The 23,979-nt window shown below is 48.7% G+C and overlaps 9 protein-coding genes across 9 annotated transcripts; 2 read left to right on the top strand and 7 right to left on the bottom strand.

Annotated features, from left to right (window-relative positions):
• Nucleotides 1-665: 665 nt before the first annotated feature.
• M438DRAFT_358851 (uncharacterized protein) lies at nucleotides 666-1,841 on the bottom strand (the record flags this gene model as incomplete). The annotated part of the gene is made up of 5 exons (XM_029907295.1): nucleotides 666-732; nucleotides 824-1,065; nucleotides 1,252-1,314; nucleotides 1,579-1,669; nucleotides 1,774-1,841. The coding sequence occupies 5 exons, from the start codon at nucleotides 1,839-1,841 to the stop codon at nucleotides 666-668; spliced, it is 531 nt and encodes a 176-aa protein (XP_029756589.1).
• A 2,421-nt stretch (nucleotides 1,842-4,262) lies between these two features.
• M438DRAFT_281704 (MFS general substrate transporter) lies at nucleotides 4,263-5,975 on the bottom strand (the record flags this gene model as incomplete). Its single annotated transcript, XM_029901264.1, has 1 exon — nucleotides 4,263-5,975. The coding sequence occupies one exon, from the start codon at nucleotides 5,973-5,975 to the stop codon at nucleotides 4,263-4,265; it is 1,713 nt and encodes a 570-aa protein (XP_029756588.1).
• A 781-nt stretch (nucleotides 5,976-6,756) lies between these two features.
• On the bottom strand, nucleotides 6,757-7,658 carry M438DRAFT_326326 (uncharacterized protein; the record flags this gene model as incomplete). The annotated part of the gene is made up of 3 exons (XM_029903123.1): nucleotides 7,290-7,658; nucleotides 6,906-7,240; nucleotides 6,757-6,850 (listed from the first exon to the last, which is right to left on the bottom strand). Exons 1-3 carry the CDS (start codon nucleotides 7,458-7,460, stop codon nucleotides 6,757-6,759), a joined length of 600 nt encoding a protein of 199 aa, XP_029756587.1. The 5' UTR covers nucleotides 7,461-7,658.
• A 1,039-nt stretch (nucleotides 7,659-8,697) lies between these two features.
• M438DRAFT_236980 (uncharacterized protein) lies at nucleotides 8,698-9,113 on the top strand (the record flags this gene model as incomplete). The annotated part of the gene is made up of 2 exons (XM_029899473.1): nucleotides 8,698-8,733; nucleotides 8,790-9,113. Coding segments are annotated over 2 exons (360 nt in total), but the record flags the coding sequence as incomplete, so codon positions are not given.
• Nucleotides 9,114-10,191: 1,078 nt separating this feature from the next.
• Nucleotides 10,192-11,152, bottom strand: M438DRAFT_399897 (acid phosphatase; the record flags this gene model as incomplete). Its single annotated transcript, XM_029909441.1, has 2 exons — nucleotides 10,192-10,712; nucleotides 10,759-11,152. The coding sequence occupies 2 exons, from the start codon at nucleotides 11,150-11,152 to the stop codon at nucleotides 10,192-10,194; spliced, it is 915 nt and encodes a 304-aa protein (XP_029756585.1).
• Nucleotides 11,153-11,497: 345 nt separating this feature from the next.
• On the bottom strand, nucleotides 11,498-13,038 carry M438DRAFT_348887 (uncharacterized protein). Its single transcript, XM_029906257.1, has one exon. It carries the CDS (start codon nucleotides 12,695-12,697, stop codon nucleotides 11,702-11,704), a length of 996 nt encoding a protein of 331 aa, XP_029756584.1. The 5' UTR covers nucleotides 12,698-13,038; the 3' UTR covers nucleotides 11,498-11,701.
• A 2,741-nt stretch (nucleotides 13,039-15,779) lies between these two features.
• Nucleotides 15,780-17,186, bottom strand: M438DRAFT_358846 (uncharacterized protein; the record flags this gene model as incomplete). The annotated part of the gene is made up of 5 exons (XM_029907294.1): nucleotides 15,780-16,010; nucleotides 16,071-16,129; nucleotides 16,555-16,692; nucleotides 16,979-17,070; nucleotides 17,155-17,186. The coding sequence occupies 5 exons, from the start codon at nucleotides 17,184-17,186 to the stop codon at nucleotides 15,780-15,782; spliced, it is 552 nt and encodes a 183-aa protein (XP_029756583.1).
• Nucleotides 17,187-19,534: 2,348 nt separating this feature from the next.
• Nucleotides 19,535-22,337, bottom strand: M438DRAFT_358845 (uncharacterized protein; the record flags this gene model as incomplete). The annotated part of the gene is made up of 2 exons (XM_029907293.1): nucleotides 19,535-22,135; nucleotides 22,194-22,337. The coding sequence occupies 2 exons, from the start codon at nucleotides 22,335-22,337 to the stop codon at nucleotides 19,535-19,537; spliced, it is 2,745 nt and encodes a 914-aa protein (XP_029756582.1).
• A 368-nt stretch (nucleotides 22,338-22,705) lies between these two features.
• On the top strand, nucleotides 22,706-23,392 carry M438DRAFT_281692 (CGI-121-domain-containing protein; the record flags this gene model as incomplete). Its single annotated transcript, XM_029901262.1, has 3 exons — nucleotides 22,706-22,858; nucleotides 22,907-23,029; nucleotides 23,081-23,392. The coding sequence occupies 3 exons, from the start codon at nucleotides 22,706-22,708 to the stop codon at nucleotides 23,390-23,392; spliced, it is 588 nt and encodes a 195-aa protein (XP_029756581.1).
• Between the last annotated feature and the right edge of the window lie 587 nt (nucleotides 23,393-23,979).

The raw sequence follows: 23,979 nt of genomic DNA, 5'->3' as shown, positions 1-23,979 counted from the left end.
CCTTCTTGCATCGAGACGACTCGGCACCTCAGTCCCATGTTCAGATCAACGCCCTCGTTTCTCTGATGAATTTGGAAGATCTGTTTGGACAGATTAGGCTTTACAAAAGTGATCAAAGCTTATTCTCTTCGGACAATTACTCATCTGGAAATCATTCTGCGTTGCAGCAACATATTTTCCTTTCATTGAGGCAAGTAGATCATCTGTGATGTGTAGGTTTATTGGATTACTATGATCTTCGTGCCTCTCGCTCTCTGCAGACCTCGCCGTCGCGTGCATTGCAGCAATCATTTTCTTCTAGCTCATTGACATAAAAGCTCTGTAATATTATGGTTGAATGCCTGTGTATTGTACTCTTCTCTCTTTGGACCTCTCTACGTCTAGAAAAACATGCTGCATTGCAGCAACAGTTTCTCCCCTTGTGAAGAGAAGAGGGTGATACATGATATCTTGGTCAATCGACCTTTCTCTTTGGACGTTTCTTTATCTAGAAAATCATCCTGCATTGCTGCAAGGTTTTGCTCCTAGTACCTTCACTTCAATGTCTTGCCAAAATGGCTAACAAAGATTCATGTGTCCTCCTCTCTTCGGACATCTCGAGGTCTATAAAATCATCCTGCATTGCTGCAACTATTTTCCTCCAAGCACTGTGGTGGATGAGATCTCTACGATGTCTTAGTAAACTTGCTAATGAAGACCTCCATGTCTTTCTCTCTTCGGACATCTCGGAATCTAGGAAATTATTCTGCATTGCTGCAACTATTTTCCTCTAAGCACAGTGGTGGATGGGACCTTAAAAATACCTGTAATGACTACTACGCACATTTCTCCCCTTGCGAAGATCATAGGATAGTAGTATAAAGCCGTTCCTTTCCATGTAGATTCGTTAATCATTAACAGCATATCAATGGCAATATTCTTGCGATGACGACGCTCGTATACTGATTTCCATCTTCCACTTTTTACGGCTACGTCGTGTCTAGAAGAGCCGCCGAAGACGCGTCTCGGGTCGATGATACCGCGCCCCGGGTTAGCTCCTCGTCTTCTCGATAGTAGTCCTAATTTCTAGCATATGGATACAGCGGGAGTTATGTCGAGGGTAGGGTATCATCGACCCGCGACGTTTCGTCCGGTGTCCTAGCTCTCGCTCAAACGCACAAGAGGAGAAAGGATATATTTAGTCTGCGTCGGACATAAGTGGATAATAATGCTGCGGTTGCCTATAAGAGATAAAGAGAATGTGTTTCCTACCATCTTATATAAGTCAGCGACAGCGTTGAGCCAGGCGCAAGTAGTCTGTTTTCGTTTTTCCATCTACTTCATCGTAGAGTAAATTCTCTCTTCGCACTATGTGATGTTTCCTATAAAGTAGCTGCAGAATTTCCTAGCTCTCTACCCTATATCTCTCTTTTCACCGAACGATTTAAGCTATTCCGTGTTGTGGAACATTCGACTGGCTGATGTTGTGCCATCGCTAGAAGATATATGCTATGGTCGGTGGCCTGATTTCTATGATGGTTGCATGAAGAAGTTGGATCGGGGCAAGCAAGAAGGTTCTACGCCGGCCTTGACACGCACAGAGTTGGAAAGCATTTTTGACATTACATAAGCTGGCATTATAGTGGACAGAAGCGAGTAGGAGGGTATCAGGTCTGTGATCCCCAAAATCCTACAAGTCGTTCGGTAATGATTATCTTGCTATGAACATCAGTCTTGTAAGACTCGCGGAAATGGAGGCCAGGGGAGGTGGATTGATATCACTGACCTGCTCACTTCCGTGTCTTCTTTTGGAATTCATCTTCTTGCCAGCGATCGGATGTGAACCCATCCTCTTTTGTCATGTCAAGATGCGCGGCTGCTCTCAGATCGTATGGAGGACTTCCGAGTCTTTGATCAGAGAACACAGATCATGTCTAACATTATATACCACAGCACAGCACATTGTACAGGCAAGGGAAACTGACGTCCTTTACAGAGACAATGTTGAGAGCAGAAATCTCCATAGCCAAGAAGCAAGAAGGAAGAGCTGTAGCTTCCCAAAACCCTTTACTTGAGTAGCAGTCGTTCTCACACCCAATACTTCCTCACTATCTGACACATCTTCACCTGAACCGAAGGCTTGGAAAGTCAGATACAATGATACCGTGGAAAGAAAGCCTAACATTACGCCAATTTGACTACGTTGACGCGTTCATATAATTTCGGACGACCATTCGTCTCGTTTTCTTGTGTTCTCTCCTCATCGTCAGCTATTTTAATTTTTCGCAGAGATTCTTTAGTTTTTTCTGTCACCGAGGAGTGTGTCACCGCTGTGACGCATACTACAAGAGCCAGAACGCCTTGCAGGAGAGGATGTCGTGATTGCGGCCTTGATGGCATGTACATAGTTAGTAGGGCAGAGAGAGCGAATAGGAGCGAGCATCAGGTCTGTAACTCCTGCTGAAGAACGCGCATCCCCGGGTTCGTCGTAATCAGTGGTGCACATGACATGAGATCAACGGAGACAGACATATGCACATTAGTATCACTGACCTGCCTATCTCCCTCCTCTCGTCGTTGCATCGTCCTTCCTTGAAAATCTCGCAGTATCTAGCTTGTATGTACTAGATCTTTGCCTTCTTTTCTCTGCACGTTGATCTTTCTGCAACTGTCTGTTGCTCAAGTCTAGCTGCATGTTCATGCGATTTATACTTTTACGTGTCTTGCTTGCACTTTTCAACGCGAATTCTTAGAAGGAAGGTGAGATAGCTGGGTTGTGCTTTCTTTCCACCACAATCTTTTAGAGGTAGGCTACTATATCAAGGTGTTATGTAATTTAACAACGTGAATCCGCGTTCTATGTACGTACTTACGAAGGAGATGTATGCAGGGTTTAGCTTACTAACTTCTTCTCTAAGGGAGTCTCTCTACTATCAGATTTTTGCAGAACTAACAACCGCGGTTAGAAATAAGGTTAATATACATATGATGTGCTAAGATATGGAGAATCTAACAATCATTATATCTAAGGGTAAAAGAGATCCTTAATAGGTCTATAACTGCTCGCAAAGTTTGACGGCCCTATAGATAGGCTTGCGAGCTGAAAGATATATAGGACATGCAGATATATATGGATTCATGGTGTCATGGACCTGCCTGCTTTTCTTGGTGCCTGATCCTGTTCCATTGCTTATCTGCTCACTATCGAGGACGATTGTCCCCAAAGTCTTTCGTTTTCCTCCATCAATTTTCACTTTTCTTTGTCCCCTGCCCAAAACCGAGGAGGTAGGGACAACCGCGGCAAGGCACAAAGGACGACCCGCAGGTCCGTGATGCCGGAGTAAGGAGCACATCATCCCACACAAGATCAGGGGGTTCTTTCTAGAACAGTACAGTGATCGAGAACAGGAGAGGTACCAAAGATTCACTCACCCGAGTCGTTTCGTCCGCGGTCTCGATGTCAATTGCAGGCACGAAAGTTCTCTCCAAAGACATTCCCGACCATGCAGACGGGAATCAAGGTTCCTACAGACGGTCGGTTCCTGATGCGGGTCAATCAACTAACGAGGAAAGTGTCAAACTCGAGATATGTTTTTTTATAGTTCCAGCTGATGGCTTATCATAGGAGACAAGGATACTGTTATATGCATGGGTCAGTATCAAGCTAATGTGGGATGTTTTACGCTACTGTGATGCAAGATATTTTTGAAGCAGATTGTATGGCCAGTGAGATGCTGATGTCTTCCGACTCTCACTGGACACATGTTACACAGAAAATATACCGTGCATCATGTCCGGCTTTCAGTTCGTAAATAACAAAGTTTTGAAAAACAAAGACAGCTGCGGACTCCCATAGATTTACGCCGTTGTGATGCTGATTTATGCAATGACACAGCTATGGAGCGCGACTCATGGACTGGATTAGGGTGGTTGTAGAAAAGAAGCAATCAGAGTGAACCATTCCGACCTCTTTCCCTTGCCAGATAGCCAGCTCGCGCTGTGGGATGTCCTTTGGCAAAGAAGGGCAACAAACGAGAGGAATGGGATAGAAGAGAGAGTTGAAAGAGTTTACAAATTACTCTATGCAAAAAGAAATAGACAGATCGCGGCATCCCAATACCAGTGCGCCTGTGCTAGAGGAAAACAATTTGGTACAATTACCGCCCAAAGTCGCCAGTGTGTTCAGAAGAAAGTAGGCCGCACCGATGCATAGTTAAGGTACCATCTCATCCTTCTTTTTCTTTGTTTTTGGGATTCTCATGGGCTGCTTCGCTATCGCCGACTCATGCAGTACCGTATGTCTGGTGTCCATGTTCTCTTGTGGTATTGTCAATGTCGGCACCAGGCATCAAAGTCTCTCTAGCCTCCTCGGCCTCTTCTTCCAGATCATCTCTCTCAATGTGTCTCGATTGATACCATACGTATCCAACAAGCAAGACACCAACTACAAACGCCACAGACAACAAAATGATGTTTACGGGGATGGGGTTATTGTTGAAAGCGTGATGAGTCAGAGCGTCAAGACCTTGAGCAGAGAAGTTGAAGAGACCGGCAAGACAGATGATGAGACCGTAGACCTTACCGAAGGTAGCGAAACCGAAGACCTTGGCAGAATAATCGGAGACAGCGGTGTAGTATAGAGGACGGTAGATGACGAAGAGGATGATGTTGCCGTATGCAGAAGCAGTGTTGGGAATGACACCGAGAACACCGATAGCAGTCGCGATAGTGACAAGCAAGGCAAGAGTAAACACAGTGCTGGTGTGGTCGAGGACCAATCCTATAAATGGGACTGCGATAACACCGCCAAGTGGAAGTGCGATATCGAAGAAGGCGTTGATGTTCTCTGCTTGTCCAGGACCAACGAGGTACGAGTACTGGGTGCGGATAGTGGCGACAAAGTAGTTGATTCTTGTCATCTGGACGATGGTAAACAGAGCGATGAGGATGAACCAAGGTGTCAAGATTTGCTTGATTGCAGGCTTGCCGTGGAGAGCGCCCCAAACACCACTGGTAGCCTCAACTTGATGTTGCTGAGCCTGCTGTTCTTCGGCACCCTTGCTACCAAGGAGTTCAGTGATCTCGCTGACAACGGACTCACGACGTTCTTGGCGAAGGAGAGCGCGTTGTTCATCGCTGATGTCAAGATCTGAATCCGAGTCTGATGGGTCCTCGGCTTGCTGAACCAATTCTCCTACGGTCTTGTAGCTGTTCGATGGCATGAGGAATATCTGTGCGATGAGAATCAAAACAGGCACGGCGAGGTAGATCAGGAAGAAGCGCTTTGTGTCGAAGCTTCCGCCAGTGGATTGGAAGACAATTCGGTATACAAGGAAGACAGCGGAGCTGGTGTCGAACGCACCGGTCAAGAGTGCGAGAATCGTGCCGGAGTGCTTGGGGAAAGTATTTGACAGTTGGAAGCTGGAGATGAAGATGAAAGGTCCACCGAGGGCAAGGAAGAAGTAACCAGGAATCCAGAGGTCGAAGTTTTCGCGAGCATCCCATGCGAAAGCCAGAAGTGCGGATCCGATAGCGAGAAGGAAGCAACCGATGATGCCAGCAACTCTTGGACCATAGCGATCAAGGATCGTTCCAACAGGTAAAGCGCAAACATTTGTGCTTACAGCAGCGACGGTGAACATCAAGTTGAGCCTCAACTCTTGCTCATAACACACCCAAACGCCTTCTTCAATCTCCTTCGGCGTACACCTCTCAGCGTACACACCCTGCTCGATCAGAACAGGCTTGATAGCAGCATATCCAAATACTACACCAGCTGCGAACAGACAATAGACGCAAGCGACGGCGACCTGAGCTATTCTCTTGATTTTGCTGACCTCAAACGCAGCAACAGGCTCTTCATGCGCGACGTCCGGAGCCCAGCCGCCTACGGGATTGAAGCTTAGTTTGCGACGCTCGGAACCAGTAGGTGATGATGCTCTTGCGGACAAGTCGTTCGGTGAAGTTGTATTCCAGTGATCTCGTAACGTCTCCATACTGCTTCTTCGTTCGAATAGCGACATGATTAGGTCTTTGGTGTGACTTTGATTTTATATTCTCCAGTGGTATGCGCTGACGTAATTTCTCTCGCGATGTTCTTTCCCCGCAAAGGATGAGGCACGCGATCAAGTTGCCAATGTTGTGACGAGTCAGTTTAGGCACCTAGGATGAATGGATGACAAGAGGAGGGGAAGAGAAGTTGTTGCGCAAAGCTAACTGAGGCCACTACATTGTTTATGATATACGATAGCTGAGAGGAAGAAATTTTCCGGGAAGGAACTGGGCAATATTGTGCATGAATCCACAGGTGTGGTTCTCCCAATGGATAGGGCACGATAAGAGGCAGATGGGAATCTGCATGAGCGGAGTTGTCCAATCACGACGCTCGGATCACGCCGAAGCTTAAACTTTGACTCGATAGAAATTCGTGAGCTTTTGGCAATTCAACAATCAACAAGACAATTCGTGGTTTCTATTAGGAGTCGAGTTGAAGATGCGCCTATCTTTTGTATGTCCTCCGCATTAACCCGTCGCGATGCGAGAACGATTGAAACGACTGTGAAGTGAGGATCGCTCTATGCCGAAGGAAGGAACGAAGGAGAGAAAATGCAAACAAAGGAGAAAATAACACATCTCCGCGCGCAAAGCGCCCACCTCCGACACCACAATCCCTGCCATCGCACACATTTTTTTCGCACAGGGGCAGTATACGAGGGTCTAGCCCGTCGCTCAGCTCTTCTACCGGCAATTGTACCTCCGGAAGAGTCTTCGACATGCTCAAGCCGCTTCGATCTTCTTGGGCAGCAGACCAGCTCTCTTGCTCTTGAACCACAAAGTTGGCAGCAAAATGCATGAGCACGAGAACAATATACTAGAACATTTCTCGTCAGCAATCGCTCCGAAAAGGTATTATCTTCAAGACTCACCAAAGCGCAATGCATAAGCCCCAGATCGCCTTGGTCTCAAGGCAATTGATTCTGGTCGTGCCAGCCCAGACGTACAAGCCGATACTTCCACCTTGCTTGATGTTCTGTACCAAGCTTTGCAGCCAATACGCAACACCAGTCGCATCAATCTTGCCGTCCACTTCGGCGATGGCAAAGCAGTTCAGCAAGCTCAGCGGCTTACCCAGAGTAACAGAGACGACGATGAATGCCAACAATAAAAGAGAGTCGATGGCCGTCATGATAAACAAGCCCAGATTTGCTTGCGCCATGTAGAAAGGAATGCTAATCAAGGTGTACAAGGTAGCAATGCAGGTCTGTATCATGTCAGTGAGGGATTTTGACAGCAGCGATACCAACACATACGATACTTAGAGTACCAACAATCTCCTTGGGAGGCTCGATGCCACTACCGTTGATGACAGCCACGAAGTTCGCAGTCAGTCCGACAATGCCAATCATCGCGATCAGACTCAACCCTCTAACGCAGAGGAAGGTCTCGCTGAGAGGCAGAGCTCCATAGCTTGGGATAGGCATTATGTTGATTCTTGAGGAGATTTGAATGAGTGAGTGTTGGTTGAAAGGGTTGACGATGCAGAAGGACCAGCCTGAAATGCGAGAGATCAAGGTAGTGTATAGAGATGAAGAGAAGTTGTCGCAAGCGATACAAGACTCGAGAAGAAGCAGGAAAAGCAGAGCTGATATGTCAAAGAAGAAGAAAGCAATGAAATTGGGAAATGCTGTGTTGTCGAATTGTCTGAGACTACAACAAAAACCGCGAAGCCAAAGGTCTTAAGTACTGACAGCTGAAGGGCACAGCCTGTTCAACATTTGGGAAGCTCAGACTTTTCTCTTGTCTCTTGCTATTCTCGTTCATCTCGTCTGGCAAGGTGGAACACGCTGTCTCTCTTCACTTGACGCTGTCTCGTCCAATGGGAGGATGTCTTGGCACGGCGTGTATATGGAACGTTGATCTATTTGCTTGCGACGACTGGATTACAGGAGTCTGAACACTCTGAACATCTTGATGCATGATTGTTTGCATGTTGAAGAGGCTGAGTATCTTCGTGGCGGAAGCTTGTCGACGGGTGGATGTTTCGCACGCATGTTCCGGTCGAGGCGCTGGTCGGATCATCTCAAGCGATTGACGACCTACAACCACCCATTGATAGATTTGACGAATCACTCTAGACGGAACAGTGCCGTAATCTCAACAGTGCGCACACTTACCAGGTCGCAACTAGCACTCCACCAATGCTGGAGCGTGCAAGTAGTGATCGAGCGCTTGACATAATCACATCGTGAAAAGCCAGGGTGGCTCTCTCAGCGAGTCACACAATCTTGGAGCCACTCTCGACCCGAATCACACCTCTCTCTTCTTGCCGGCATGAGCATGAAATACCTAGATTGGAAACGTATCTATACTTCGAAAGGGTAGTATTGATCCAAGCAGCTCAAGCTGCAAATAAAAAGTTTCTGGTCGAGGTATCTTCCAATATCGGCAGCAAGACATCGTTGAATGCATACCTTCCTAGCGGCGACTCGAACAAGCTGTTACGGATTTACAGTGCTCTGCGACACCCCAATTTCGGGAATCGTCTCTACAATCGAGCGTAGGGCACGCGGAGAATTGACGTGGAGGATTCTGTCTCGTAATGCTGACACCTGCTTACCTCGGCTTTGTAAGCTCAACTACATATACTCTCACTTTCACGCAGCTTTATCACACCCTCCATGATTCGAAATCTACATGAAAACACAGATCTACATCATGTCGAAACCGTCGATTGTGCTTGTACCGGGCGCTTGGGTAGGACGAGACTGCAATGATATCGGGAACCAGTTCAAGAGCTAACTTTATAGCAGCACGTCCCTGCTCACTTCAGTCAGGTCATTGAAAAGCTCGAGGATCAAGGATACGTCTGCGTGGGCGTCAATCTACCCACCAATACCCGAAACCCTTTGGTGGATGGCCGTCTACTTGGCATCGAGGACGATGTAGCAGCCATACGAGCAGCGGTCATTAGCCAACTCGACGCCGGCAATGATGTAGTCGTAGTCACGCACTCCTACAGCTCCGTCCCCGGTACCGCAGCCCTCACCGGCCTCAACCTGCAAGCTCGCAAAATTGCGGGCAATACCAACAGGGTCGTCGGCGTAGTCATCATTTCCGGATTCATCCTTCCACCCGGATTCAACAATGCTCACCATCATGAACAACCAACTTCCCCCCCAATACCTCCTCGAAAACAACACAACCTTACCTTTCGCCGGTCCCGGTGCTATCAACATCCTCTACAACGATATAGACCATAATGAAGCGCTTAAAGCTGTGTGGAAGCTGGAACCACAATCTCATGGAGTCAATACGAGTATCATCCCTGATCAAGTCGGCGGGATTACTGGGATCCCTGTCAGTTATCTGCTTTGTGAGGATGACAGAGCTATACCTTGGGTTATGCAGAATGCTACTGTTGAGGCTTTGAGGGAGAAAAGTGTGCATGTGTATAAGGAAATTGCTAAGAGTGGGCATAGTCCTTTTTTGAAGCTGCCTGAGGAGACGGCGAGGTTTATTCGAAAGGCTGCTGGTGAGGATATCGAGACTGGGTTTTCTCAATTTGTTGGATAGGTATGAGGACTAGTTTATGAGTTTTCAGCAAGACATGCATTTTGTGGGATTGAAGTGCTAGGCGTCAATTTCTCTATAAAAACCAGGCCATCGTTAGCGAAAACCTAAATCATGAAAACAACGATCGAACCTCAGATGCTGGGTTGAGCAGATCTCGACAAGCCCATTCTGGTATAATGCAGCGTAGTGCGAATGCGAATGCGGAAGCAGAAGCAAAGAAAACAGCAAGGTCAGTGACCCTTCTGATGATCTCGAGGCTTTCTACTCAAGACAATTAGGGTCGGTAAGTCGACTGATCTCAGTCCATACTCGAAGTGGTAGATTTCCACGGACCTGGTGCCCCTTGTTTGCTTGTCTCCTTTGTCTCATGGGTCGTCGGATGAGTGGAGATGTCTTGTTTCAAGACCTGTTCGCTGTCCATAAGATCAAAGCCTTTGGCAGTAGCCATATGGTCGGACTGTTTGGCAGTCACACCACGTTTATATGTGCGGTCATGGTTGAGAATCGAATTTGCTACCAAGCCGTGATGTACAGGATGGTTTCAAGCTAGTATCGACGGCTGTAAAGATGGAGACAATGGGATCATTGGTTTTCGAATGGGATAGATGACTGTCCATTTGATGGATCAACGAAGCCTCCTCACTGCCCATCAGGCAAGCAAACGAACAGACTCTTCAACTTCTCATACACAACCTTCTGCTCCTCCATCGGCGCATCTCTCTTCGTGACCGCCCTGCCCAAACTAACACTGATCCAACACCCCTGCGTCTTGAGCACTTTCTCCTCCGTTACCAACCTCTGATCACCTCCACATACACTGATATCCTTCCCACTCAACCCCGGAAACGCAGGATACAGCCTCGTCATGACAAATCGGAAATTACTCTCTTGGTCACAAAGTCCAGGGTCTGCGGCAGCGAAGTTGACGTTCAGAAATGTCTTAGGGGGCAGGTAAGGTGGGCCGGAAGCGAGGAGAGTGTTTGTGAGGTTTGTGGCTAGGGCGGAGTAGAGGCGGGAGTGCAGGGGTGGAATGGCTTTCCAGGCGTGGCGGTGGTTGGTCTGGCCGGAGAAGACGATGGATGGGATACCGAGGATCGAAGCGTGGGTTGCGGCTCCGACGGTGCCGGAGAAGGGAACGGCGATGCCTGAGTTGTCTGTGTCTATTAGCATCTAACATAAACAAGTCCGAGGTAGGCATTGACATACTGCCATTGTTAATGCCAGAGATAGCCAGATCAGGCCTCTTTTCACCAAAGCGCTCGGGTCCAGAAATGTTGATTCCATAATCCATGGCTGAAGCAGGGAATGAATTTACATAGGTGATGTTGGGATCAGTTTGCCACATTCCCGTTGCAGGGCTGCCGAAGGGGCATGTATGGTACTGGCATTGGTGTTCCAGCGAAGCAGGAGGACTCATTGAAGACCCAGTGCCAGATTGATCAATAGCTGGAGCGGTGAGAAGAACAGCGTGGCCAGATGCCTTCAATGTTCTGTAGAGAACACGTATGTTGGAATCAGCCCAACCATCGTCGTTGGATAGGACGATATTGACGGCATTGACTGCGAGAGGAAGGATGAAGAGTCCGAGTGTGAGATACATCCTTGACTATGGTTGTTGAGATGAAGGAGAGAATGGTGAAGAGAAACAAAGTACCTGATGAGGAAACAGGCACTCGGTGGAACCATGGTATCACGCAATTGATTTGTGGTTGAGAAGCGCAAGTTTGAGCGTTCAGGATGTTTGCGGAACAGTCATCCGTTGATTCTCCGACCCACGTGGTATACACGATGAAAGGAGCGAGGCTGCCGCCACCTACTACATTGACATCCTTCACCAAAAACAACACATCGTTTTCTGAGCCTTCGGAAATTCCAACGATCACTATCTTGAGATACTGAGATACAGATTCAAGCAGGATCACTCCAATACTGCGCATCACTTCATCTCTGGAAAAAGGTTTGACTTCTATTTTTGAAGGCTGTCAGAAGAATTAGAAACAAGGAGGGACAAGACTATACGAAAGTTAAGACAAAACGACATCATGCGGCGAATACAGTCTGCAAGCAACAGAACAACATCGTCTACCCAAAGCGCCGGATACTGAACAAGAAAACCACCGTGCGTCCCAGTCCATCTGATCACACTTCACTAGGTCGATGGCGAAGGACTGGAAACAGCAGCTCCAGACAAACGAGATACTACTGCACCAACCGCTGACCCGACATTCGAAACAGCACCTCCAACTCCATTGAGGACATCAGACAGCCCTCCATCAACACCTGTACCGATCTCCGAGATCCCGGTAGCAGCGCCAGAGCTGATGTCAGAAACAGCGGAGGCAGCTCCAGAGCCAACATTCGAGACAGCGCCAGCTACACCGGAGCTAAGGTCAGAAACAGCTCCAGCAAGACCTGCTCCGACATCCGACACGGTACCAGCGACTCCAGAGATCACAGCACCACCCGCAGATGTAGCGGTTGCCTCGACATCAGTGACAACAGAGGCGACACCTGAGAGGATACCTCCAACGATTGATGTGGCGGTCGCTTCAACTCCAGAGATGACAGAGCTTGCGTCGCCTACAACGACGCCGCCGACCGAAGAAGCAGTGGATCCAACCCCAGAGACGATAGAGCTGACATCACCAGCGAGGGACGTGACAGCAGATCCGACTTCAGAAACAATAGAAGGAACGACTGAGACAACTACACTGCCAACAATCGACGTAGCAGTGGCTTGAACTCCGGACACGACAGAACCAACATCGCCAACAACGACAGATCCAAGAGAGACAGCTGGAGAGGCGATCTGACTGACGGCGGTGCCAGCAAGATCCAAGATCTCCGAGACGCCAGAGACGGCCGCACCGGCACCTTGCGCAACTCCTGACACCACGGGTACAACCACGCCAGTGGCGATAGCGGGAACCTCAGAGAGAACACCGCTGACGGCAGTTTCAACAGCACCACCGATGTTGCTAACAACACTTCCGACGGGAGTAAGGATGGGGAGAAGGGCGGAAACAATGGGAGAGATCAAAGGACCTGTGTTGACGCCGACTCCAACTCCAACACCTACACTCAGAGGGACTGCAGCGACGAGAGCGGGTGCGAAGAGACCGCAGAGGATGACCTGGTGAGTCATGATGATGACGAGGCTTGATGATGGAAGATGGAGTTGAGACGGGGAGTGGCTTCAGAAAGAGCAAACGAGAGTAAGAATGATGATTGTGGTAGTAGATGAGAGATGAGAAGGGAGGTTCAAGCTGCTTCTTATACTTGACAACGAGCGCGATATGCCACTTCAGCTTGGATGTTGCAATACCCGCAGAGTCACAGACACTCTCCCTTGCACCTAGTTCGAGACCTTTGCCAATACATCAATCTACGTACGTAGAAGAGCCTGGAAGTAGACCTCGATTGTGGAGCATCCTGTCCTTGTAGCTTACGGACGTATACCAAAATGGTCGACATTGCCAGACAAGGTCCGAAAATGGAAGAAGAGTCGTTCGAAAGCTCTCTAGATCAGTACCTGCACCTCGAACCTGTCCAGTCAAGGTGAACTTGCAGGACGAGCAACGGCTGTAGTGCAGCAAAGCATGTGGAGTCGGTCAATTGTGTCTTCTACTATCCATCCAGGTCTCAGAGCTGTCATACAACGGCGAAGTGACGATCTCAACAGATGGCACCATGATTGAGCACCTACGACAACAGCAAGTACGATGGCCGACACAGTCGGACAACCATCTTGATCGACTTCAACTCTGCTCTGACAGTATTTTTGGTTTTCAAAGAGCGTCGATGGTCACGATGCTATATCAAAACCCCTGCAGTCGAAGTCAAGAAGAATGATTAGATCCGGGAGCAACCGAACCCGTTGGCGCTTGACAACGGCTGGGGTTCTCGTATTCGTATGCAGCTATATGTACTATAGCTGCCGATGTTATTGCATTTAGAATCCAAAGGAGTAGACCATATAGTCAGAAGGATCTGACTCGGTCTTTTCTGCGGTCTCAGATACTGTGTTGTCTTGGTACTAGGTGGAGAAACGGAATGCCTAGACAGGACCTTGCTGATCGTCAGGACGAAAGATGGGAAAAAAGTCTCAACGACCTCGCCAACAATGCTTACTGAACGAGTCACATCTGGACGTCAATTGTCGCTCTGCTTGAGATATATCCGTAGGCCGGACTGAAGCAGAGAAGAATCTCCAACGAAATGACACAGGTCCCGAACGTTCAAAGTCTCCCTATCATCTTCTCGGCTTTGCAGCATCAACCCGCTGGTCGTCAATTGAGCCGAACTCACGAGAGTAGACGTTTATCCCTTGCATCCGAGACCTCTTTCACCACGCTACTGCGGATCCCTGTAGTCTAAAGTCGAAGTGACTACTTGAGCATGAGTTCGAAGTCCCCGCTCTCCTATCTCATTGGTTAGGAGCGTGAATGTCTGACACAGTACTTCTTGTTTTGTTGGGAGAGATGTTTATACAAACTTGACCCAAAAATCCCCTTACATTCTTGGTATTTTGGGCTGGCAGCAAGAAGTTCATATCTTTTGCGTAGTTTGAGCAGACTCATTGCATGGATAATGTTGCCCCCATCTCCGATTGTGGTAAGATAATGAGAAAAAGCAAGTCTCGGATCTTGATCCATGTTGTGTAGAGCCAAAAGAAAAACAAGGAGACAGACAAAAGCACATAGAAAAGATTTGGAATGCAACTAAGTGATCCGACGTGGAGTTAACAAAAATGATGATCTCCGAGATCCAATCGTCTGAATAGTGAGCTTTCCACCGGGCCCAGGAGAACTGTACCAACAGAGTCTAGAGATAAGTAGTAGAAATCGCCTGGGTGTCGGAACAATATGAGTATCGCGCAAGCCTGCCATCCTAGACGAGAGCTTAGACCAGCCAGTGCGACGCAATACTGTCGTGTCAGGTATAGNTAGACAAAGACTAAAGGAACAAGTCGGACAATTGGAAGGAGTCTGGGAGGTCAGTGACACAGGCCCACGACATCCTGTGCCACACCTGACCTGCTGCTCCCGCCGGTACGAACAGACATATCTCGGTATACTGACCTTGATTGAGACGAGTATCACAGACCTGGTCTACCCTTTCCGCCTCCCTCTCTCTCTTTACCTGGAAATCGCTATGACATTGCTTTGAGACAGAGACAGGTAATAGAAGACATGCCTGTGGTGTAGACATGCCAACTTGTTCGGATGTGGTGGCGGTGTGCTTGATGAAAATGAATCAAAGTTGTTGATAACCTAATTCACCAGAAGCACATGAGATTGGAGCAACTACGTCTTATCTCGAAACCCGCCGAGTTGCCTCGCAAAATCCCCATCACAGCAGAAGGTGCACGTAACATCACAAGTCGGTTTGTACATTCTACATTTTTTACGCTCTGTGTTCACCAGTTGTCGCATCCAATGTGATATTGCGCAAAATCAACCAAGAGTTCAAGTATCAAATGCTCACACAAAATGAGAAAACCAATGAGCAAAGTAGACAGCAGCAACCAACCCACCTTGTAGCAAAAAGCGCAAAACAAACACCCTCCTACTCAAGCTCAGTCGTATAGAGCTCTTTCAGAGGGTGGAAAGCAAACCCGAAGGTTTTCGTTTCCGAATAATTTGGAGTGTCAAGACTCTTGGTCAAATCGGCGATTTATGATGCCGTGGATCGAACCGATGACCTGTGGGCAATTTCTCAGGGGGTCGCCAAACACGAGTTGACGAGTGACCGCTGGGCCACCCCGCCTGGCGATAAAGCGGAGTGGTGTTGCTTGGAAGAGCGGCGATGGTTGAGTATATAAGGGTAGCGCGCATGTTACGCGTCTGATTGTAGGCGCAGAGATGGCGGGTGCTGTTCTTCACTTGCAGTCTGCGCATTTTCCTCTGCACTAGCATGGTGACTTAGCATGCGGGGTGACTAAGTTCGCTCGATCAATGGTCAAGGCGCTGTCATCTTTGCGCAGCAGCAAGCCACACACGACTCGCGAAGGACTACAGTGTGAACTGCCTGTAATTGGAGCCCATGGTCATCCCGTGATACCAAGCAGTGGACGCGGATAAACAAGACGACCAGGTTACCGAGACTCAATCACAGCATCACGCTCCTGAGCACAGCTTTTTACGCCTTGACGTATCATACTCACGTGTCGAGATACCATATTTTCTCAACGTCTCACATACCTCCCTGCCTCCATGCCTCCCATTCTACGGTTCTGCAACCGGGACTGGTGTAGAGATGCCCAAGATGCGGAGAATCTCAGGCAAATTAGAGAAGTGCTCGACAGGTAATTCTGAAGTTCGATGCAACAGCATCGAGAACATAGCTCGCCAGATCGAGACGCAACAAGCCGAGGGCGCCTGATGGCCAACCATGATGTGCAACGCGTTGACCAGTACATACATACCGCAGTCAATATCATTGTTCTGGCGTGGTTGCTGCGGAAAGTCAGCGAAATCGTTCGCGTGGTTACCATGATGAGTGCTGTGAGTACTTACTGTGGGGGGATAGATTGCAAGCCAGTCTTGATCCCATTCCGAACCAGTTGCACGAACAACTGCGATAGCAATTCACCATTCTCCTCCGATATCTTATTTTCGCGCTTGAACACGTATCAGCCCATGGACACAGCATAAGGTTGTTTGTAATCATTCATTGCAGGAAATAGCAGAAGTGGCGCAAGATCGTGACTTGATATAGAGCTCCCATGAAGCTCAAGCTCCTTCCATCTAGGAAACTGACTGGAAGATACCAGGCAAGTAGTATCTCACTCGGAATATAGCAGATAGAACAAGGCAACTCGGGACAAGAGCAAGCATTCGAGCCACTGAAAAGTATGGGATAAGAATCATCGGAACAGAACAATATGACAGGTCGAGAGGAGTACATCTGACCATGAAGAATGCAGACAAACTCCAAAGTAAGACTTTCCAACGATTTGCATCACAAAATAACTCATCATCATCAAGTCGCAACACTTACATCGCTCTTTGAGTCCGGTCAATATGTGGTCACTTGTGTAATATCGATTCAAGGTGAAGAAAACGAACAGGTCACCAATCCTTGCACTCGCCTCTCGATTTCTAGTCATGCTTTCGGCACCAGATCTTGATATCTTCGCTAGTCCTTGGTAGAAGTTCCGCACCGAAGTTTTACAGACCTTGTTGCCTCCTCGTGTCTTAGGGTCAGATCAACGTATCGTCTAGACTTGATGCGGCAAAGAGTTATCCTAGAATCCTCCTAGATAACATATGCTCTCCTCGCATTAAAGCATGTTCGAGTATCAATCGTAGCTCCTAACAATTAGAGATAGTATACACGAGATCTGCGTCGTCTAGACGACGACTAATGTCGAGTTCGTTGTTTAGAGAATGCAGTGTTTCAGAAGAGTGATTGAAATACTTACGGAGGCAGAGAGCAGAAGAACAGAAGAACGATGCGGATCTCAACGGGAGTACACACCACGGGTTCGTTACCGAGATTGTAGGATTGAAGAAGCTGTAACATAGCAGTATCGAGGTCTCGGACCAGCCCGGAAAATTCTAGAGACACCACATCATAGACAAAGCAAATGAGACTTACAGGTCACTGATTCCGATCTCTCCTACCACCATTTCTCCTTATGTACACTCTTAAGAGCACGTCTCGTACTCTTACTACTGCAGTCGATAATTTCGTTGCAAACACAGACCTGATTCCCTTCTTCCCACTGTGTACTTTCTTTGTCCTCAACCAATTGAAAGGATCGTCTACGGGTCGCAAGAGATGTAGGGGCTGGACTTTTGGTCTTTCTTCAATAAGGAATGTCTGCAGTCTTCCATTTATATTTCGAGAGAGAAACAGGCAGGCACCCGAGGAGCTTCTTCTCGCAACCAAGAATAAACTGTGGCAAGGGAGCTAACATAGTGAACATAGCCAAGTTGAGCAGTTACCGACAAGGCAATGGGTACGATCTATAGTGGCAAGGTAGTCCACAGATTCTATCACAGTGTGTGTCGGTAGAAGTGTATAAAAGCGTCATTCCAGCAAAGACTCAGACTTCTTGTTTACAGAGTTGTTACTGCATGGTGTATGAGTGGCAGCGTGGAAAAGGAATTGCATTGCGCAGCTTTCGCCTACCATCTCCTTCATCTATGACCTCTTTATCGCGGAAAGGACGGACAGAAGATAAGCAGGTTAAAGATGTCTTCGGCAACACTTTACTCTCTTGCACGGCTCTTTCGCCTTCGGTCGAAGTGTAAATTCCCATCAGCGCAGTTTCCAAGTCGTGCACCAGATTAGAGTATCACAGACCTCGCCTTCTTCTCTGCCTCCTGATTCTTCCTCTCCTCCTAGCCCATATCATGATTTTGATGTAATAGCAAAGCGATCAATTGCAGATACGAGAGATTCTGTCTTAGACATATGTCATAGAAGTCAAGGTATCTTATATTCCGTCGGTAAGGGACGAAGGTGGCACTAACAGCCCTACAGATTGCGGTGATGAGTAGTTCTATGATCAAGAAGACCACTCGAGTGAACCAGATGTTTAGAAGAGAGCGAAGAGAAGCATTGAACCTGGATAGCGTACCTGTGATCTGTCGGATTCGATAGCCCCACACATCTTGTCAAATCACTGGTACAAAACTAACACATTAACCAAGGACCAAGATCAAGAGAGTCCCTTATTAGCACGATTAATGTGGCCGATGATCGCAACTACCTAAGAGTTTCTAACTACCGTCTCTACACTACATCTCCAGGAGAGGCGACAAGAAAGCAAATCAGGTCAGTGATACACCCCTGCTTCTCATCTCTCGCCAGCACGAGGTCACATATTGCCGAGAGAGACATCGTTTTTTCTCCTACTCTAATGTCCGTAATCGTCTACTAAGGGTAAGAGAAAGGAAAGATTTCGAGCAGGTCAGTAATACTCACCGCTTGCCATCTCTCCCATGCTGCACCTTCATCTAATAGGTCATCCGAGCAGTGCTCCCTGTTCGTTGCAATCACCCATTCCTAAGAAGTATCACAGACCTGCTCACCTCTACCCCAGCTCCCGATCAATCAATACATCACTTGAACACAACGCATCAAGAGAACCACTGTGGTACGATACGTTAAGTCGTGGTATTCGGTTTGATGCAAGAAATCGGAAGGAGCAAACGACAACGTCGCTTTTACACCACAACGCCTCCAGCACACAGCACTAGATTACTATTAATCTATCACATGGTATCCATCAGCAATATCTGCCAAACAGACAAAGACCTTTGCAAGATATCACAAAGAGGATCATGATCTCTCCACACTCTTCATACCTCACACTTCTCGGATGACTACGGATGTAGGAGGAGAAAACGTATCATGTCGAATTCGCCACTTCCTGGCAGTACACATGGATCTTCCCAATCTTCTGGATATCAACATCGTAGGAACGAGACTCCAAGTACACAGAACCGGAAAGCAGAAAGTGATTTCCCAGCACATGACGGGCCACATGGCGACGTTTAAGCCAGAGTCTCAATTGTCCATGTCATGTGGAGATCCGCGTACAAAAGTGGTGTTTATACCCATAGCGTGGAGACGAATTCATAAGTACGATGGAAAGTACACCAGACCCAACGAGTTGTGGACGTCATAGTTTAGGACCTTCCATGTTTCCAGAAAAAATTGACATGTGCCACGTGAGATTGGAAGTAAAACAATCGTATCGTCGCCAGTGGATGAAGAATTATAAAAGAGAGTCAAAAGAGGAGTTGAAAGATAGAGCATTGCATTTCGATATTATCATAAACTGTTCGCAATGGAGTAGAAATAGCGAACGACAGCAAGACCCGCCCAACTGAGCAGAGAAAACACTCGACCATTGAACCTCCCTTTTCATTTGCGTAGCGCCGAAACAAACCATCAAGCGCCCATCATCACGACCGTATCAACAGACTTCCGCCAAACGAGCAAAAGCGCTCGTCTACTATCATTGTCAATACCCAGCGCTGCTACTAACAGGTCCATAGGTAGTCAGAGGCCACAGTCCCTCTCCAATCAGAGGTAGCGGTCCTCCACTGGCATCAACAGGCATGACACCAGCTGCATCGACACCAGGTGGTTTTTGACCAAGCGCAAGAAGAGCATTCGCGTTCTGAACGTCGAAGCCAGGGTAGCCGGTCCCCATGATGCCAAGCATGTCGTGGGTAAAGTGACGCCAGGCGACGGGGCCGGTCATCATCTGTTGGGGTTGTTGTTGAGGTGTGAGGGCAGCGGCGGTGGTGGCGGTTGTAGTGGGGGAAGTGTAGCTGTTGTTGGGTGAGGGAGAAGTGAAGGCTTGGAAGAGGTTTTGTGTTGTCTGGTCGTGCGGTGCCATCTGTTGGGGTACGTTCTGATTGTGTGCATGAGGGTTCTGATGAAGGGCATGACCAGCGTTGTGGGCGGCGAGTTGGGCGGTCAAGTCGGACTTGATGTCGTCACCATTTGTGTATGCGCTGCTGTCTACAAAGGCAGGGTAGGCAGGAGCCGATCCACCCGATGGGTCAGGGTAGGCGAAGCCATTAGTCTGGTAAGGCTGTTGGGCTTGCAGAGCATCATCAGGGCCGAGGTATGAAGCGCCAGCAGCTGTGTCGGAAGGAGGAGCGCCGTTGGGATCAGCAGGAACATACGCTGGTGCGTAACCTGCGGGTGCGTTGTAACCATTGACACCATCATGTTGGCCGTCGATAAGAGCAGGCGAAGAGCGAGCGATGTTGGCAGAAGCAACAGCAGCGCTTGCCGTCTTTGCTGCAAGATGGCGATGAATGTTGTCGATGGAAGCGTTAACGATGTGGCGAACGGCATTCTGAAGCTTGGCACCGCTGCCCATCAAGTGGCCGATATCACCAATGATGCTCAACCATTGCTCCATGGTATCCTTGAGAGCATTGAGGTCGACCGAGGTGATGTGGTCCTTGCGCTGGTTGTATGCGAAGAGAGTGACGAACATGGCAGAAAGCCAGACAGTAGCGTTCAGCCAGGTCGTGTCCAGGGCTTTCAAGGCGCGCATGCTCTGGGCAATGTGGAGCAATTTGGCACTGGCATCTAAACAGACATCCAAGTTCTTGTTGTTGACATCGGTGTTTTGAGTGCGACATACTGCAGGATGGTGGACGAGAAGGTTCAGCTCTTGAGCACCAAATTGCAGGTACAGCGAACAAGCTCGGTCATCTTGAGCAGTCTCGGGACCACCGGAAAGTTCAATAGGGATGCTCTTCAGGAAGTAGTCCAAATCACGCTCGAGCTTTTGAATGGTAAGCTCATACGAGTGAGGAGGAGCGCGAACCGAGTAGATGGAAGTCTGGACCTGGATGACAAGGAGGACTTGCTTGAAGTTGTGGCATGCGACACGGTACGAGCACTTGTGCCATTCGTCGATGCAAGAGGCTTCAGTACCCGTGTTGTCGTCGAGAGCCTTGGGGAACTCGACATCAAAGTCTTCGAGACGCATGGCCAGTGGACGACCAAGCTTGTTGCTGATGGACGTATGGATGACGAGAACACTCCAGAAGACACGCTTGCGCATCTCAATCTCGTGCTCGCTGACTTCAGGGTTGGTCTTTCCCCAAGCACTGACAGATCTGTGCAGACCCATCTCGGCGCAGAGGTTGAGTGTCAGAGTCGACATGAACCATGCAGCTCCAGGCTTAGTAAAGTTGCGAAGATGCAGGCAGATCAGAGCGATGGCCTGGATGTTGGGCAGGGTGCGCTTGGCCATCAGATCAGGGAGGAAGCTGGCAGCATAACGGTAGTGATCGGCCCATTGGGTGGGACGGCTGTTTCTAACAGATGACTGGAACAACATCATGGCGATGATCATGTGCAGCTGAACAGTCTCACTGATATCTGGCTGATAGACCTCGTCCGAGTTGAGGCGGTCGACCATTTCCAGGACGTCGGGCTTGTGGACGATTGGCGCATGGCAGTTGACCGAGACAAAGTACCACTCGCACAAGGCCTTGCACTCGCGGTATGAGGGGAACGATGGCGGAGGTGGACGGTCTTGCGACGACTTGAAGGCGATGCTGAGGAAGTTTTCGTACGACGTGGGCGAGAAGGCTTCATCGTTGTCGTTGGTGACAAAGTCGACGAGATCCAGCTCCATGCCAAACAGAGCAACCGATGTGCCCTTGATGGGCGACAGCCATTCGTTTGCGCCAGAGATGCCAAGGTAGTTGTCACCGAGAGAGTTGTTGCGATAGTCGGGCAGGGCGGCAGTACGAGCTCTTGCTTTGGACGGGTCGAGATGGGTGTCGGCGCCGAGGATGGACGACAGATCAAACATCTGGTGCGGCCAGGCATAGGCAGGCTGGCCTCCACTGCCGTTGAAACCCAAGGGCATGATGGGAGCAGGACGAGGGTCTTGACCGGCGTCTATCAACTGCTGGCGCAAGTCGTTGATGTGCTGCTTCAAGGCCATGTTCTCTCCCTCAATGTGTTCGGTATGGCCTCGAGAGGTGGCGCGTCCCGTGATACGGTCCGTCGTCTTGCATTCGAGGTTGTTGGCGATGCATGGTGAGCATCCACCTGGGCGAGCGTCACATCGTATCTTTCTGACCTGTGTTATACCGTCAGCGACATGGACTCGGGTGTGATACGGGGCGATGATGGCTGACCTTGCATCGGTCGCAGGCTTGACCGGTTCGCGACGTCGTCGTCAACTTCTTCCGGACTGAGCGTGAAAAGTCGCCATTCTCGGACTTTGTGAGCTTGCCTGGCGTGCCTTCTGGGCTGCCTTCAGACGGCCGCTTGCTGCTCATCTTCAACTGCTCCCAAGACGTGGACGGTATTCGCCGTGACCTCCAACTCGCGGTACAAGCCGTCTATGAAGAAAGCTGATTCTGGAGTCGCGACAAAACTTATGAACTCGAGCAATTCGACTCTTGCAACTGTCAGTCGAGTTTGTTGTTGCAATGCGGTGTGAGATGCTGTGACTGTATAACGATGATATCGCGCCTCAAAGATGACATGGAATTTTCTCTCTACCACTGAACAACTGAGAGGACGCGATTATGCCGATTGCCGCACGTGATGACGCTCGGACCACCTCCTCCATCACTGTTTCCTTCCCTCACTGACTCTACCAAATACCATCGCAATATTAGAAGCACCTTCTATTCCTATCAAAATGTCTACTCTCGAAGTCATCGCTCTACCTCATTTGCCGCAGTACCCTCTCTGCGTCGGTCTGTGGAAAAATGTGAAAAATGCTTCCTTCCTTCGCCAGCAGCTTTTGGCTGGCAACGCCGATTTTGAATATGCTTTCCTTGATGCCTCTGTTGTACGTCGCTCTTACCAATAATACGTGAAGTTTGTCTGATTTTGGCAGGTCCTTTCTCGCATGCAATTTCTCGCTGCATCTTTCCGCGGTATCAACGACTTTGCCAGCAACCGCATGAAGAGTCACAACGTCCATTCAGAAATTGTTTTTTCTTTTTCACCAAACAACAACGTGAGCTCCTGTCAGATGTAATAACCAAATTAAATGCTGAAATTCATTCAGATTGCCGAATCATTCCGCCGCTTTGGTATCTCAGACTCAACCCAACATGTTTTGGCCATCAAGGTCTGCTCTACCCCGGACATCACCGCAGAATCTGTCAGCCAGCATCTCCAGCAGAACATCGAGGGCGAGCAAGTCGAGGTTTCAGACGCCGCTTTGGCCGAAGTAGCTGATCAAGCAAGACTTCGCAAGATCTACAAGCTCAATGTTCAAGCAAAGAAGGGCGCCGCCAATGGAGCCGCTTCAACCACGTCTGAGATCAAGGAACTCGAGACTTCCATTCTTGGTGTTATGGCTCTCAAAGGATCATGAGCTCCATGTTGCATCTCTCACGCTTTACCGCTGTTAGCTCGCTCTCAGGAGACGAAAGTCCGCCGCTTCTTGTATACCGCAACCCCTTGCGGAATGATCCCACGCATCAATGATGTCCTGGTCGAGACTCCTTGCCAGAAGTCTTGTCGCGGGTCGGACCACACGAGACGTCGCCACCACCCATCAGACCAAAGCAATTCCACTCAGCATTGTGTTGCTATGGCATATGCTCGGGACATCCTTGGTCAGTCTCGGTATACAAGCGCACCACAACATCCGCGACAGGAGATCTGTGCCGGTTCGTCGGCCAGAAGACAGATCTCTCGAGCCAACTTATTAGGCAGTTTCGCGTTCATATGCACTTTCATGTTGGAGCATTTTGACTTGGCCAGAATTTGTTTTCCGCAATCATCAATCATGTTTCCTTGCAAATGTCTTCGGTCTGACCACGAACATTGACTGATCTCTTACCCACTTCTGTTGCGTTTCAAATTGATCTCTTTTCGATGTGCTCTTAGCGAAACCATCCATCGCCAATAAACATCCTGCCTTTCATTGAGAAGACTAACAAGTCATCACTACTTTAG

This window comes from Aureobasidium pullulans (genome assembly GCF_000721785.1).
Source record: "Aureobasidium pullulans EXF-150 unplaced genomic scaffold scaffold_25, whole genome shotgun sequence".
Taxonomy (NCBI): Eukaryota; Fungi; Ascomycota; class Dothideomycetes; order Dothideales; family Saccotheciaceae; genus Aureobasidium; species Aureobasidium pullulans.
Note: the sequence above shows the minus strand (reverse complement) of the source record. Positions and strands in the feature narration are given on the sequence as shown.